The sequence below is a fragment of the Caretta caretta genome, chromosome 3 (assembly GCF_965140235.1).
Source record: "Caretta caretta isolate rCarCar2 chromosome 3, rCarCar1.hap1, whole genome shotgun sequence".
NCBI lineage: Eukaryota > Metazoa > Chordata > Testudines > Cheloniidae > Caretta > Caretta caretta.
In genome coordinates, this window is record NC_134208.1 from 62,568,603 (window position 1) to 62,586,041 (window position 17,439).

Here is a 17,439-nt window from a genome sequence, read left to right on the forward strand (position 1 = left end):
CGGTAATACCCAACTAAATTTCTCTAACACTAATTACCACTACTTTTTCATGACATATAATTAAGAACATGTAAAATACAACTAACTTTATTTTAAGGGTGCCAGCATCCCACAGCCAAAAACATATTGTTCCATCTGCTCCAGTTGAAGACAGATATCTCTTTGATCCACTGCACAATGGAGAAAACTGGAGGAAAAACAAAACAAACAAACAAAAACCCCCACAGGTTAAAAAAAAATATTTGTTCAACTGCTGTCCCATTCTCACAAACAGAAACAAATGACCCTAATTATTCAGTCTTTATTGCAAACTCAAGTAGTACCCAACACTACCAAAGGAAAAGTCACATAGCAGGGGGGAAAAATCACATGGTAACACCACCAACTGGTAAAATATTGCAAAGTTTGTCAGAAGGATTATCTTCCCCCACAGAAACAATCCTCATGGATGAATCCCCTAGGCCTACAAGTCTACACGCAAACCCAAACATAAAAAAAAGTTACTTACCTGTACAGTAACTAGAGTTCAAGATGTTTTGTCCTATATGTATTCCATTCTAGGTGGGCATGCACCAGAGATTTCTGCTAGCAGTGTCCGTTTGGTAGTGCATGCATCCTATCCTCCCACCCATACTCAGTGTGTGACCAATTGCCACTTGAGCACCTTTTCTACCACAGATCCCAAAGAGTACAGGAAGAGTCCAAAGCAGATAGGAAGAAAGGCCGATCATGGAATACACACATCAAAGAACAATGAGCTATCTACATGTGGGTGGAAGGCACTAATAGCATTCAGATGTACCCAAGACAGGTGTGTGAGTTCCCCAAGGTCTTTGGCGAAAGGATATAGTCCAAAATACAAAGTGTTTAGGACTCCAGAAGCACAAGTTCACACTAAGCCACAAATCTCTACCACTTTTTGTATTATGCTCTTTTCTTGCAGAATCTTTTCTACTGTTGATCAGAATAGTTTGCTCCTCTGAAGAACATTTCTTTTCTAGTTCTGACATCCATCCAAAAACCATGTGGTTAGGTTGAGATGGATCAGGATTATTAACGATTCCCATGTTCTGAGTCAAGAAGTCCAACAGCAGAAATAATTGAATCAGAGGATAAGTGGAGAAGCAAAGTAGTGCTGGGAACCAATACTGTATGAGCCACGTAGGAACTACTAAGATAATTACTGCCTTGTCCTTTTTGATTTTCCTTAATGCCCTCAGAAGTAGAAGAATTGGCGGATAAGCATACATTAGCATCTGTGACCACGAAATTAAAAACATATCAACCAGAGAGTTTGGATTCTGACCCCCTCTGGAACAAAAACTTTTGACATTTCTTGTTCCTGTCTGTTGCAAACAAATCGACTGCCGGTCATCCCCACTGGTGGAAAATGAACTGAACAACAGACTTCTGAATCTCCCATTCATGCTCTGTGGAAAAGTATTTGCTGAGGTTATCTGTTAATGTGCTCTTCAGACCTGGCCAGTTATATATATATTGATATATATCAATATCCTGGAGCTCAAAGGAATTGCCTATGAGCACAGAAGAGATGACTGTGCTCTCTGCTTGTTTACGTAAAATATTGTAATCATGTTGGTCATAATCTGACTAGGCTGACCTTGAAACCTTGGCAAGAAGTGTATGCATATGCTGTAAACTTTTCTGAGCTCCAGGATATTGATATATGTAACAGTGACCCTTCTAGACTCCATTTGCATCTGTTGCTATCGTTCTTGTCGGAAGGGGTAGAACAAAGGAAACTTCCATACAAACTGCATTCAGGTTTTCACAAATTGAAAGGGAAGAGAATCTTTTGTGGAACTGATACCATCATGTCCAGACTGTGTTTGCTCAGGGCATACACTGTCCTCAACCAAGCTTACATGCAAAGTAAATGTAGTATGGCATGCAGTGTCATGGAAGCGCTAGAGGCCTTGTGACCTATTAGACTGAGACAAGATCTTACTGTAATTTGCACAGTCACTTGAAGTTGGATGATGAGGCTGGATATAGTCTGGAATCAGTTGTGAGGTAAATACTCTTTTGCTGTCCTAGAATACAGTATCAGGCCAATAAATTCTATACATTCTGTTGGTGTTAAAACTGACTTTTCTTCTTTTACTCTCAAATCGAGAGTCTGGAAAAGCTGGGGAACCACTCACATAGAGTTTTGAACTTCTTGATAGGACTTTAGCTTGAGAAGCTACTAGCCCAGTTATAAACAGACTATAGTGCCCTGTTATCTTAGGAAAGCAGCCACCGTTTGGTAAATACCCCTGGTGCCAGTGTCAGGCCAAAGGGGAAGAACCCTAAATAGGTAGTGATTTGGACCAATCACAAATCTCTTGTGTACGAGATAATATATTTATGTGGAAATAAGCATCCTGGAGGCCAACAGCTGTAAATCCATCTCCCAGATCTAATAACAGTATTATGGTAGCAAAGGTAACCATGCTTAAATTTCAAATGGTGAATGCAGGTGCTGAGCATTCTAAGGTCCAGGATTGGCTTCCAACTTCCCATCTTCTTGGGTAGAAGAAAATATTTTAAGTAAAAATTCTTCACTTTGGAACAGTTTCTATTGCTCCGAAAGGGAAGAGAGAATCCTCCTTCTGGACAAGAAGTCTCCTTTGAGAGGGGTTCCTGAAAAGGAATACAGAAGGTGGGTGGAGAACAGGAAAAGCATGGAATTGAATTGGAAGAACAATTGTAATAATTTTTAATATCCCTTGTCTATTACAGCATTCTTTGCTCTCCCATACTGGAAAAAGGAAAGTTTCCAATTGGAATCTGGGAAGGAGGAGCAGCAGCCAGATCTAGAGAAATGATTATTTTGCAGCTCTCCACAATCCCATCAAAAGGGATGTTTGCTGGTCAGCACGGACTGCAAAGAGAAAGCAGACAGATTTCTCTTTTGTAGTTTCTGACTTTTCCTTGGAGGCTCTGGTGGCCTCAGCTAGTAAAAGGAGGACGGAGTTGTCCTCTGTCTAGGGTAAGATTGAAGTTTACCATATTTCCTTTTTATTATTAGAGTATAAATGCCTAAAGAACATAAAGCAGCATGGGAAACCTTAAAAGGGTGGAGGGACCCATCTGTTCTCTCACTGAAAAGATCAGGGTGCCCTAACGGAAGGTCATTCACTATGGCTTGGACTTCTTTCAGAATACTCAAAGACTTAAGCCACAAAGACCAACACATCATATAGAAGTTACCAAAGAGCATGAAGTGGTGTCTGCCACATATAAGGAAGCCTGTAATGAAGGTCTTGCTATTAACTGACATGGCTCCCTGTATTCCTTTGGCAACTTGTGAACAAAATTTGTGAATTTATTATAGTTGAGAAAATCATACTTTGCCATGAGAACTTGGTAATTAGAAATTTGAAACTGCAGACTTACAGCAGAATAGTTTTTGTCCAACAAGGTCTAAAGGCTTTACGTTCTTACTAAATGGGGCTCTCTTAGAATGGTGCTGTTTATTTCTCTCATTAGCTGCAGCTACCACAAGACAGCATAGCACTGGGTGGAAGTACAAGTATTCAGCTTCTTTTGCAAGAAAATAATATTTCTTCTCAGTCTTTTTAGAAGAAGGAGAAATAATAGCAGGAGTATGCCATACAGTCTTTGTAGGCTCCAAGGGAGCATCATTAATCAGAAGCATGATTTGCCCCAGCATAGTAGTATGAAGGATGTCTAATAGTTTATGAAGAACCTCTCAGGACTTCCTCTAACAGGATATGGAACAAATTCACTATCCTCTTCATGAGCTCTTAAAAGCTCAAAGTAGTCAGGACATAACAGTCAGGCTGGCATCACTGCCTCATCCACAGAAGACAAGGAAAGGACTACAGAAGCTGAGCTGTCTTCCTCTCTGAGCTGGTCTTTCCCTTCAGAGAGCTCCTCCTGATGTTGGGTATGCACAGAAGATCCACCCATGAGGCTTAACGGACTTCTGCTTCTTTCTCTTCATCACTCTCTTTGAGAGGATACCTTGAAAGGCTTGGGTCCCCAATATGGCCACCGAACGGCACTGTACCAGTAAAAAAAAAAAAGGGCCTCAGAGAGATGGATACCAGCTCATATGAGGAGCCTGATAATCCCTGTATCTGGAATGATGGGATATCTTAGACCACCTTTCTGAGCCAAAATTTGAGGCTGGGACTGGACCACAGGGGATGGATCAAATGGAATTGCCCTCTTCTGTTCATCTGGCACTGGCCACTGTCGGAAGACAGGATACTGGGCTAGACGGACCATTGGTCTGACCCAGTATAGCTGTTCTTATGGTCTTATGAACAGGTTCTAGGGAAATATGTAAGTGAATCATTTACTCTGTTCTGGGAGTCAGACAATGAATATGATACATCTGACTCCAGAGGAGGAACAGTGGGAATGGGACTGAAATGAAGCTGTTCCTCCCTTAAAGTTAGTAGCAGGGAGGAGACTGGTCCTGAGGAAGTAACTGAGTCTTGTACTGGAGATAAATGTAAGCCTCCTGACAGCAATGGGGATTTGGGCTCAGACATTTGCAGGTCCCCCAGTACCATGCATTGAATCAGTACTGTGAAGCTGGATCATTCTCATTACTGTTGATAAAGCACTCAGTACTGATCTGCTTTCTACAATGCATCAATTGGTACCAATGGTGTGGCAGCTGGTGCCGATGGTGGGTACTGTCATAAGAGACTTAGTACTGGGCATGTTCATAGGATTCTATGACATCAGTGCCGCAGTGCTGGTTCCACACTCCTTCAATGCTCCATCTGTACCTGTACCAGGTTGTGGAGCCTCACTCATCTTGGAATCAAGAGGCAATTTTAACTTTAAAAAAAAAAAAGATATAAGCAGAGCTTTGTCTCGCTTCCTTGGGAGGGTGTTTAACTTTTCGCTGCTACTTTCCCCTGGATCCTCCTAGCCTTCAAGGTAAGCTTAACTGCATGTGTTCTAGAGCTAACCAATGCCAAGCTGAAAGGAGCACTCTTTGGTTCTTCTGTCCATTGTACAGGGGAGTCAGGTGGGCCCAAATTTGAGGCTGACCACATTGCGGGGGATGGCGGGGAGACATTTTTAGCCTCATCTCCCTGCAATTGTTTGTTCTTCTGGAAAATAACTTACAGATACTGCACTTTGGGCGAGTCTCATGTCCCCTCAAACAAAAAAGGCAGCAAGTAGAGTCATCACTGAGAGGGAAGTGCTCACTTTACAATATTTGAAGCTGGAAGATTTTAGCATAATCAATTCCCAGAATACTAAACAAAAGAAGGAGGGGTATGGATTTTATTTTGCACACACATTTAAGTTCTCTTTTAAAAATACAGTCCAAAGATACTGTGCATACAGTGCCATCTGAACTGAAAACTAATAAAAAGAGAGAGCACTACATCTCAGGCCAAGTATGCACAGATGAAACAGAAACTGCTAGCAAAAAATCTCCAATCCTGGGTGCATGTACACCTAGAGTGGAACATCAATAGGGACAAACACCCAAGGAAAGATCTTTACAAATGTAAGGAATAGAAACAGCCTTACAATAAGCTCTCTTTTATAAATGACAAGTGTTGTGAAATATTAAACAAATCATCTAATGAACTCGTTCTTTTAATGCTTGACAATCTTCTCTCTACCACACCCAATATTTATCGCCATTTGTGCATAACTTAGGTGTTGGTCCTGCAAAGACTTGCGTACCTAACTTTATATACAAATAGTCCCACTGACTTCAACAGGACTACACATGTGCATAAAGGGAAGCATGTGTTTTTGCAGAATCAGAACAGAATCTTCGGGATCAGATCTTCGGGACAAAAATCATGTCTTCAGTCTGTCAGACATTTATGACATTAAAAAGAACCTAAAGGGACCATTCAATTTTTAAAAGCTCCTTGTTCATGCTTTACAATTTAGTTACCTGTTGCACATTTCTTATTAAAACAAACTTCACAGAAAAAAACTGTTATTGCTGCAATCCACTTCCTCACTTATTGTGATATGTAAAAAGACAGAAAGATTGTTACCTGTAGTGATGTTATGGATGCACTGTGACCCTGCAAAACTGCTAAGGGTGCACATGTTCGAAGACACCAAACTCTGATCATTTTATCACAGCTCCCTGCAGCAATCATGGTGTTCTCATAGTTCACAGCCATGTCAGATATTTCAGCTGCATGTCCTCTTAAAGTTGCCAACAACCTTCCATCATCTGTTGCCCAGATTTTTACAAGGCAATCATCAGAACCCTAAAAACAAGGCAGCAATCATCACAACCATATAATTATCTCTTCTGATGTCCCAAATCTATGTTATTTAACTAAAACAACAAAATTAGTGACATTCATTGTAAACCACTTCTCACTACAGTCTAAATACACTGAGTAAAGCTGCAGAAGAGTGTGCAAGCAGACTACAAAGTATGCTAAGTGCCAACAACATATACAAATTATGCATCTATAAATGTACACACAAGCCCTACAGCAAGCTGAATCTAAATTCTTTAGCAAGGTCTTTTAGTTTCTGCAGAACTCCAGGGCAACGAACTGTGGATACTGCAAACAGCCTAATTTATATTTTAAAACTGAGGTTTATATTGAATATGAAAATGAATAATGAATCAGTATAGTGTTCCTTGTATTTATTTCATGTTAAATTTAATATTTTATGTTATACCCCTATTTCTATTCTCTCCTCACATCAGCTAGTCCTTCATGCACTCCCAACTTAAGAAACGCTAGTATATATCTTCTGAATATATTTCCTCACCTTTCCGGCATGCTTTAATAAGCAGTGAAACAGATAACTTTTAAAGCATAAAAAAAAATCTTTATTAATGCCCATTAAGATGAATGGGGCAATTCACAGCACTCAGAGCTGTTCCAGGTTCTCTGCAAACTCAGGCAGGCATTTCTGTCCCAGTTACAGTCAATTCACATTTTGACGGTTTCCTTTGAAACCATAACAGATGTTTTGGTTTTGTTTTAAATAAAATCCAAGACCCTGGGAAGAACAAGTGAAAGGTCTGTCCGTAGCTTGTCCTTTGTACCCCCTGAGAGCACAAAGATGTAGATAGGTGACTAGTGTCAGACACCTCAGTGCTTTTGAAAATCCCACTAGGTGCCTATCTGCACATTTGGGAACCTAAATACTTTTAAAAACTGTATATGACTTGCTTAAAGTCACACAGGAAGTGTGTGACAGACCAGGGAATTGAGCTCATATTTCCAGAGTCACAGGCCCTTACCACTGGGACCATTCTTCCTCTCCATAGGGATATACACCCCAGCAAGTTAAAAACTTCACCCCAGAAAATTAACTTATGTTTTATGAGCTCTAATTCAGAGACCATGGATGAGAGTCAGACATATGTCATCACCACTTTTTGTAAAACTGAACAGGTTCCAGTTCTAACTCAGCTAAAAAAAATCCAATTTGTTACAGCACAACTATGAGACCCAGGTTTATGTTGGCATATAGATATAATTCATTAATTAAAAGGGACTGCAGGAGAAGAGGGGATTCTGGTCCTTGAGTTCTGGTATCGTATGTTATGTGCCATGCCTACAAGTTAGATTTATAGAATGACAGCAGCCTAGAAAGAACCTACTCACTCTTCCCATCCAAATAATATTCAAAGTATAATATAATATATATGGGATGATTTTTTCTCCCTCTATTATTATTAAAGCAGAAACTGGAATGATTTGGGTGATGTCCTAGATAGAGGAGAAGGGATGAAATATTGTAAGAAAGTTCCTTGACACTTATAAAAAGAGGATGCTACAGTAACAACAGTAGGGGGCCCTGAAGTGGTGACAAGGGAGGAAAGTTTAATATGGGCAGGGGAAAGTCTGAGAAGAATCTAGTCAAGGAACTGAGATAAAATTAAAGAAGAGAAAAAGGAGAGTGCAAAAGAGAGAGCAGTTCTGTCTACAATGAGTAAATAACTAGAATACCCTGGTCCTCAAATTCACAACTCCTTCTTCTTGTTTGAGGGATTCCACAGCCTTCCTTTTATTGGGCCATGCTGTGATTCAAACATATTTCCCCACCCCACCAGTATCCAGATTCCAATCCCGTTCCACACAGCCTCCCTTGGTCCTTGAACTCATGCACTTCTTTCCCTTGGTTCTGGGGCCTCCCAGCCCCCCCTGGGCTGTACTGTGATTCAGGCAGTCTTCCCCAGCCCACCAGTCTCCCTTCTGGTTCTCAAGCCAAAGAACCCACAACCTGACTTGATGCTCTCCTACAAATTCTCTTCTCCAGGCTGTCTGCCCCGTGACTCTTGGCGTCACCCAACTCCCACTCTCCCCCCCCAGAACCTGGAATTGAAGCAAGAGTCTCAAAATCTTGAACTTCTTCTGATGCGGTCTGCAAATAGCTGTAAAAACTGCAAGCAAAATGTGGGTTTTATCTCCCCCTCTAGTCCACTCACAAAGATGGACAACCTACAACTGTTAACAGTTACTATGAGCTTAGTGGCAGACATCTGTCTGTAAGTCTAAAGGTTTCAATCCTGCTGAGTGTGTTTAACTTCATCCCACTGTAGTCAATGAGGCTGTCTGTAGGAACTGATGGCTCTTTGCAGAAGTTGAAAGACGTGTAGTAAATTAGGGGGATTGCAGGAGAAGAATGGCCACCTTGGAGAACTGGATTCCATCTCCGTCTTTACCACAGTATTCTAAGTGATGCTGGACAAGTCATTTAACCAAATTTTTTCACATTCCTCATGTTCTGGGTGCCCAAATTGAGACCCTGGGGTCTGACTTGCAGAAGTACTAAGCATTCACAGCAAAATGAAGTCAGTGATAGCTCTGCTGTCAACATATGAAGTGTTTTATAATACTAAATATTCTGAAAAAAACAGGCCCTAGATATCTCAAGTTGGGCACCAAAAATTTGGTTAGTCTCTCTGTGCCTCTAGTTCCCATCTGTGAAATGGGGATTATATCATCTTATCTGACAACAGTGTTTTTGAAAATAAAATTATTACATTTGTGAAAAAGTCTGGTGGTGACCACCATTAAAATGTCAACAAGGAAATTAATAATTCTGTATTCAGAACCCAGTTTGAAGGTGGTGAAATAAATAAAACTTGGGGTCACATACTAAATTTTGAGGATAAAGAAAGATAGTCTAAAAGATTTTCAGGATACTTCAATGGAGGGAACAAATTCTTCAGATTTGGTAACACTGGTCTGATACTGGTTCTCTAACTATCATAAAAGGCAGAATTGAGCCATCTAGAATATCTGAAACAACCAATACATATACAGGCTCTGTTCTTTACAAAACTAGTTTTGCAAAGACAGTCTTTTCATATCTGTTCTTAAAATATTTATTTTCTGTTTCTTTCCAGCAAGATACCGTTGTTCTATTAAAAAGATACTAAAAAAATTGCTCCTGATACTATAAGTATAGATTATATCTAATTAGCATTGTAGTGAAATTCTAAGTAAAGCCGTGCGCGGATACAAAATGTATATCCGCGGATATAAAGCGGATATCCACAGAGCTGCAGAGCTCTTGCGACAATGAGCGGGATTAGCAGGGTTGGGCCATGGCAAGCGACCGGGCCAGGAACCGCAATGGCAAAAGCAGCAGCATATCGGGCTGCGACTCGCAGCGATGTGAGAATCCTGTCTTGGAGTCTGTGAGCCGCTTGCACACATGACTAGTGACAGCTGCTACTGAACCCAGTGCCCTGCCCAGTGGGCAGGGCTGGGGGAAGCACAGCCATGCTGCAGCTACCCAGGCTGGACACTGGCTCCTACGAGTGGTGGCCCAACATGCTGCTGCTTTCTCCACTGCACTTCCTGGCCCGGTCACTGGCCATAGTCCTGCTGGTCTCGTTCATTGTCACTAGAGCGCTGCAGATATCAGCTTTCTATCCACAGATATAAATTTTGTATCACTCAGGGCTCCAATTCTAAGATGCAGTCTAATATGCATATTCTGTATATACAAATTATTATTATAAATAGAATTTGTGTACTTTAAATACAAAAATTACTATTATAATACATTCTATGTATGTCACACACACACACACGGAAAATAAAGACGAGAGGTTACGAGACTAAATTAAAGAAGAATGAAAGTCACAGAACACAGTTACACACGTTTAAGTGTAAAAGGCTGCATGCACAAGTTTAAGACAGTCTCTGCTTGATTTTATCCTAACAAAACAAAGAGATGAAGATATTAACCTATCAAAATACACTCTAAAGTATTTAAATAGGATGGAATCTGACAACCTAAAAACAAGTAGCAAAATCTGAATGAATCATTGAGAAAAGAGTAAAGCAGCGCAAACAAAAAGCTATTTTTAAAAACAAACTTTCAATTATTACAGCATTGCTTCTCCAAACTATGATCCAATGTGAAATTAGGGCAGTAAATATTTGCAATTGTACATTCCTGTTTTAGTAGTTTGATGGCATGTGATCTCTCTAAATACTGTGTACTATTTTGATCTGGAGGGCTATAACATACCATACCGTTTGCTTTTTTATGCACTGGGATTTGAATCGCAATATATTCTATTGCTTTATCCTCAGTTCAAGTTTTACTTCAGTAGTACTGAACTTCCCCACTTATGTGTCTTTCCAGCATATTTCATACCCCCATTACTGCAGTATACCATAGCTCCACAGCAAACACAAAAGTCTAAACAGGGTCAACAAAACACAGGGATGTGCATGTGATGGGGGCTCCATCTTTAAAGAAGTCTAAATATTTAACATAGAGACAAGAATATAAAAATGAATGGTAGAGAAACCATTTGGATACACACTTGTGCGCACTTTATAAAATGAAACAGCAGCACTGTTCAAATACATGAACTCTAATACAACCCAATTAACAAAAGTAATTCACTGCCACAGGATACTCCAGTAAATAGCTTAGTAATATTCAGAAAAGATTAGACATATGAAATAAATATACCATCCGCAGTTCACTACTACAGCTAGAACAAAATTAGAGTGATCAGTTTTGATGCTTCAGGAAAGAACCAGATTGTTTAGCTAATGTCAGGAAAAGATTGCCCACTCACCCCTGCCCAATAGGAAAGTACTGCACAATTCACTAGAGGTATTATAAAAAGAGAAAGAAAGGGCATTTCACTTTTCTTTGAAACACTGAGCATAGGTCACTGCCAAAGACATGAGAACATACTACTCAAACCATTTGTTTGTTCCTTTGTAGCTATCTCTTGTTAAACTTTACAAACACTGAAATCAACACTGCCTGTGTATAGAGAAATTACTTTTCAGAATATTTAACTATATGTCAGAGATGTCTCTCCCTCTCATTTACACACATAAGGTATCTCTTGTAACTCTTATCTATGTAATGTACAGTCGCTGTCAGGTACAGTTAGTACCTGTTAGGTAGTGCTGGAAGTGATGCCTATAGCTAAGGCTGCCTAATACTTTCAATTACAGTAACTCCTCGCTAAACATTGATGTTATGTTATTGAAAAATGCTACTTTAAGTGAAACAATGTTAAGTGAATCCAATTTCCCCATAAGAATTAATGTAAAGGGGGGGATTAGGTTCCAGGGAAATTTTTTTCACCAGACAAAAGACTATATATGTATACACACACACAAACATATATACACAGTATAAGTTTTAAACAAACAATTTAATACTGTACACAGCAATGATGATTGTGAAGCTTGGTTGAGGTGGAGGAGTTAGAGGGTGGAATATTTCCCAGGGAATTGCTTACTGCTAAATGATGAACTAGTACTTGGCTGAGCTCTCAAGGGTTAACACATTGTTGTTAATGTAGCCTCACACAATACAAGGGAGCACAAATGGAGGGAGGAGACACAGCATGGCAAAGAGAGACTGTGTGTGAGTGTGTGTGTGAGAGAGAGAGAGAGACGCGCATTGCCCCTTTAAGTACACTGCCTTTTTAAGCAGATCAGCAAGTTGAGACAACAGCTGCTGCTAGCAAGCTCCCTCAATCCTGAGCCCTCTATTGTCCCGTCCTCACCTCCCCGCCCTGAGATATGGTAAAGCAGCAAACGGCAGTGTGGGGAGGGACAGCTGAACTGCCTGGCAACTAACAGCCTGCTGGGCGGCTGCCACACAGGGAACTTAGGGGAGCTGATAGGGGGGCTGCCGGTCCACCCTAGTTCCAAGCCTCCAGCAGCTAGCTCTGACGGGCTGCTCTTCCTGCAAGCAGTGGACAAAGCAGGTGGCTGCCAAACAAGATTATAAGAGAGCACTGCACAACTTTAAACGAGCATGTTCTCTAATTGATCAGCAACGTAGCAATGAAGAAACAACGTTAACTGGGACAACGTTAAGTGAGGAGTTACTGTACAAGACCTTGTTTTCAGTTTCTTATCAACTTTGCCAAAATTAAACTGTTCAGTCTGAAATTTTCTATGCCAGGTATCTGCTTCAAGCTGAATTTTTTTTAAAAAAAATTTTCAGCAAAACCAGGTCAGCAGCTTCTGGAAATGAAATTAGGGAAAAACAAGTTTTGCCCATACTGATTTTTTTAACTGTTGTGCTGAGAAGCTCTAGTCTCTCCATGATTTGGAGCAGGGGCCTGAATTTTGGCAAGAGGTGGGTGGTGGTGGGGAAGAATCACCTGGGTGTCACGGGATGTGCCTTTTTCCATGCCTACGAAGAACCACCCAAATCTGGCCAAATTATAATTCTCTAAGAAACCTCAGCTTTCACAGGCTCAGTAGAGACTTGTTAGAGTTTGGCAGCAAAATTTAGCCAAAGATGCCATCTGTACTAAGCGTACTCCATCCCTGAGCTACAGGAGCTAAGCAGAACTTTTCCTGTAGTTTTTCCTTCCAGCAACCAGAGGCTGCTGTGACAGAAAAACAGTGTAAAATAACTGCAGAATACCGTATCCAAGTTGCTGAAGATACCACCCAAAAATGCAAAGCAAAGTATCATATGGAAAATTTTGCCAAGTGCTCAGACTAATGTAAAAGAAGATTAAAGTTTCTTTTGTACAAGTGTTCCAGATTTCTCATGCACGGTTGTTCAGCATATTAAAAGTTCATGGGGAAAAAAGAAGACCTAACCGTCCTCCAGCGTGACTTACAAGTTCAAAATTTCTTCTGCAGCCACCAGCTGCCTCCCGGTTAGCTGACTGAAAAGGGTATCTGATGCCCCATCTTCAGATCAACAATACTCAGTAGAATTCTAAGGAAGAGAAATGTCTCTACACTTGCATCTATCTACTATATATATGCTGGAATTGAGAAGAACTTTGATTAAAACAAACTACCTGTTTTACACAAGGAAATCTACTGAGGGGCTCAGAATTTACCAGAATAATTGAAGATGTTTTTAAGAGAACATGACAGACTACATACTAATGACACCACTGTCAGAGTGGAAGTCTGGCTGATCTAACAAACAAACAAAAAACTGGATCAACACAAGTAAAATCAAAAGATGTTTGAGGTACTATGGAACCTATTTCTTCACCAACATGAGGCTGAAAAATCATAATCTTCAGTTTTCTTCCTTTTCTAGCATTAAGAATTGAAGATCTAGATTTCTACCTGAAATCTACGTTTTTAACAGATGTTCTGTCCCAGTTAACTTATTGCATCAAGATGTTGGAATGTTGTAAAAATAAAATAATGGAAGACAGGATAGCTGAATTCAGAATTCTGGAAATTTTAAAATACTTGCATTCCTATTCCAGCCATCTCAGTATTAACTGAGCAGGTCTATCCACATGAAAATTGGTTTGGTCAAACTTCATAATAGATGCTGTAAAATCAAAGGCTGCTAAAAATTATCCTACTTGATATTCCGATTTACACATCCAAAGATTGCATTAGCCCTTTTAGCCATGGAGGATATGCCTATATATGGGAGGGAAAAAAACACACACCACATGGCAGCAAGTCTGAGAGCCTGGGTCCACTGAGTCAGGCTTGAGCTCCGGGACTAAAAATAGCAGTGCAGATATTTGGGCTCGGGCTGGAGCCTGGGCTCCATGATCCTCCCCCATTCTTGGTTTTCAGAGCTCAGGCTCAAGCCTGAGCCCAAACTTCCACACTGATATTTTTAGCCCTGTAGTACGAGCTCCGCAAGACCAAATCAGTTGATCCTGACTCAGACTCTCTGCCACAGGTCTGTTTTTGCAGTGTCGATGTACCCAGAGTCACACTTCAAGCTCACATTCAGATGATTACCCACTATGACCCCAAGGTCTCTTACGGAGTCACTGCTTACCAGAAAAGGGTCTGCCATCCTGTAAGTATGAACTGCATTCTTTCTTCCTAGCTACATTTGGCTGTATTAAAACACATTGATTGTACCCAGTATACCCAAATGATCCAGATTTCTCTAAAAGTGACCTGCCCTCTTCATTATTCACAACTTCCCCAGTCTGTGTGTCACCTGCAAACCTTATTAAAAATGATTTTATGTTTCCTCCAGGTCCCCTAACTTCAGTTGCAGTCCTCCAGGCTCAGCACTTCTGAAAATAAGGATCCAGGTCTCACACTGGACACCTAGAATGAAATACACCAAATAGTGGCCAGCTGTGAACATGTGTTTAAATGACTTGCCCAGAATTGCACAGAAAGTCTATGACAGAGGCAGGGATAGAATTCAGTTGCCTTAACCACTACCCATCCTTTCTCTTCTTGTAGTCCCCTGCCTAATTCACTTTCTGCAACAAATGAGGTAGCTGTCATACAAATAATCTAATTCCCTATACAACACCAATTCATTCCATTTTATTGTCTTTTTAATTACAAGCAAGACTCAGGAAAGAGCAACAGGAAAGGAACAACTTGATTGTATGGAACTGGGTAAAAAGTTACTTATAAACTGGGCAATTGATATTAAAATTTGTGTGACAATGAATACTGAAACAATTACCACAAAAATCGCATTTTAAGCAATTTTGCTTCCTCCTTCAGTCTCTTTCCTTCTACCTCACCACCAGTTTCTCTCTAAAAGCGTGGCATGACTTCAGACACGGTCATTAACAAGGCTTCATCATTGGATCCCATTTAGCTGTAACCAGCCTCCATCACCACTCCATGTTGTGCAGGCCCACTTATAGTCTCATGCCTAAAATATTTCAATAGCTGAAACTAGAGCTTCATTCTTCGCACATTACCACTACACTACCATGTACTTCACTAGCAGTTTTCTTTTGAAAAAAGATGAAAATTTGCTATAGCAACACCACAAATTTTTGTAAGACACACTCTCTTCTTTCATATTGTTTAGCTTCTTACTTTTCAGCCAACTAACATTCACAAGATCTCAAAACTACAAGCCCCGTCAAACAGACATGCAACTAAATGCTTTTATTAAGAGAAATGTGGTTAAAATGACTGGTTTAAAAAAAATCAGACAAACTTGCATCCTTGTCATTTTTTGCTGAGCTTTGGACTCAAATTAATAGTAAGAATCAAGGAAAATCATGCACTCATCTGTGTACAAATACAACAGCTAGCTTTCTATGAAGCAAAGTAGTGATTATCAGCAAATTTATGAAAAGTACCATTATTTGTAGTGCAGTAATGTAAAGGGATCCCAAATCACAGACCAAGGCCTTAAGCTAGTGGGCACTCTATAAACACAAAAGAGTTCCCTGCCCCAAAGAGCTTATGTGCTCTATATAATTTGTTTCAGAGTAACAGCCGTGTTAGTCTGTATTTGCAAAAAGAAAAGGAGTACTTGTGGCACCTTAGAGACTAACCAATTTATTGGTCTCTAAGGTGCCACAAGTACTCCTTTTCTTTATATAATTTGTATTCACTTCCATTCTTACAGTATATGATTGATGTCAGTTATTTCATTTTCTGCCACAGTTACAGTTTGACACTGCACCCATCTTACTGTCTAAGGAGACTGCCTTATCTGCCTTATAAATTGGAATTTCTACTACGTGTTATATGACATTTTAAAAGCTATCTATAAAACCACCATCTTTTGAATAAAATACTTATTAACTGTCAATTAGCTCTACAAATACAAGTATAGGGGCTTATAAATATCCTTTACAAAGGTTCCAACTTGTGGTTCATCTGCACTGGTGTAACTGAATCACAGGAAACAACTAGCAAGTGAAAAAATTATTTCTGGGACTTGTTGCCACCAGCGCAAACTGTAGGTGTCTATTTAGCAATGTCCATTCCAGGGAGGAAGATAAACACAAAAAAGAAAAGAAATCTGAGGGAAAAAGACCCTGGGGGTTCATCACCTTCTGATTTAAACAGGAAATGCGTCGGTCAAATGATGCAGCAGAGAAAACCATTATGTTAATCTTTCAGTATCTTCTCATCTGCATACAAATTCACATTGGACCAGTCAACACAATGTCCAAGTGCCAACACCTACTAGAAGTATTAACAGCGCATTGGACAGTTTTATTCAGCTCCTATGAAGAAATAACTCACTTTGTGCAGTGACAAAAGCTCCAAAGTACAGGAGAGGAGGGTAGGTAGTGGGGCACCCATATGGACACACCTCTCAAAGAACCATCTTTACTGCACAAGGTAACAACTTCTTCTTCGAGTAGTGTCTTTCTGGGTGCTTCACTGTAGGCAACTCCTGACCAGTACTTTTTTTGGAGGGCTAGGACTTCAGAGTCTGGTCAGTCACAGATGACAGTACTGTGGAGCCAAAGATGGCATCAGAGGCAGAGTCCCCAGTGATGGCATAATGTTCTGAGAAGATGTGAACTGATGCCCACGCTACCACTCTGCAGATCTCTGAGATAGGGACATCCTTAAAGAAGGTAACAGATGAGATCAATCTTGTGGAATGTGCACAGATGGAGTCTGCAGAGGTGATGTTACGAATCTGGTAGCACTGACTAATGCAATTCAAGAGCCACTTAGGGAGTCTTTGGGCTGATATTGCTGAGCCCTTAGATCTTTACACCATGGAGAGGAACAGTCTAGCCTTCATAAAGGCTTTTGTCCTATTGAGGTAGAATGCTAGGGCTCTCTTAACATCTCTGGTATGTAGTATGGCCTCCCTACTGTCTTGGTGAGGCTTGGGGTAGAAGACGGGAAGGTGGATTGACTGGTTCATGTGAAAAGAGAAGGTTACTTTAGAAATGAATTTTGGGTGCGGCCTGAGTGTAACCTTATCTGGAAAGAACACTGTGTAAGGGGTTGCACCCATCAGAACTGCTATCTCCCCTATTCTTCTAGCTGAGCTAATGATCAGAAAAGCCATTTTCATTGATAGGTATGTAGCGAAGAGGTGGCCATAAGCTCAAAGAGGGGCCTGGTTAGCCCTTTCAGCACCAGGTTTAGGTCCAATGAGGGAGTAGGAAGTAGAGGCTGAGGGAAGAGGTTTGTTAGACCTTTAAGGAATTGCTTGACAGTTGGATGCGATAGCACTGAGTACTCCTCTATGGGTTGGTGAAATGCTATAACTGCTGCTAGATGGACCCTGAGAGAGCTCAGGGATAAA

At 40.5% G+C, this 17,439-nt stretch overlaps 1 protein-coding gene across 4 annotated transcripts in view; it reads right to left on the minus strand.

The window, feature by feature from the left end:
* The window catches only part of PHIP (PHIP subunit of CUL4-Ring ligase complex), a 309,729-nt gene that overhangs the window by 204,613 nt on the left and 87,677 nt on the right, over positions 1 to 17,439 (minus strand). For all 4 annotated transcript variants that reach the window (XM_048845170.2, XM_048845168.2, XM_048845171.2 and 1 more), the window contains 2 exons: positions 6,018 to 6,239; positions 87 to 187 (listed from right to left, as the gene is read on the minus strand). In XM_048845170.2, coding sequence (XP_048701127.2) covers positions 87 to 187; positions 6,018 to 6,239 — 323 coding nt within the window. The remainder of the gene's footprint in view (positions 1 to 86; positions 188 to 6,017; positions 6,240 to 17,439) is intronic.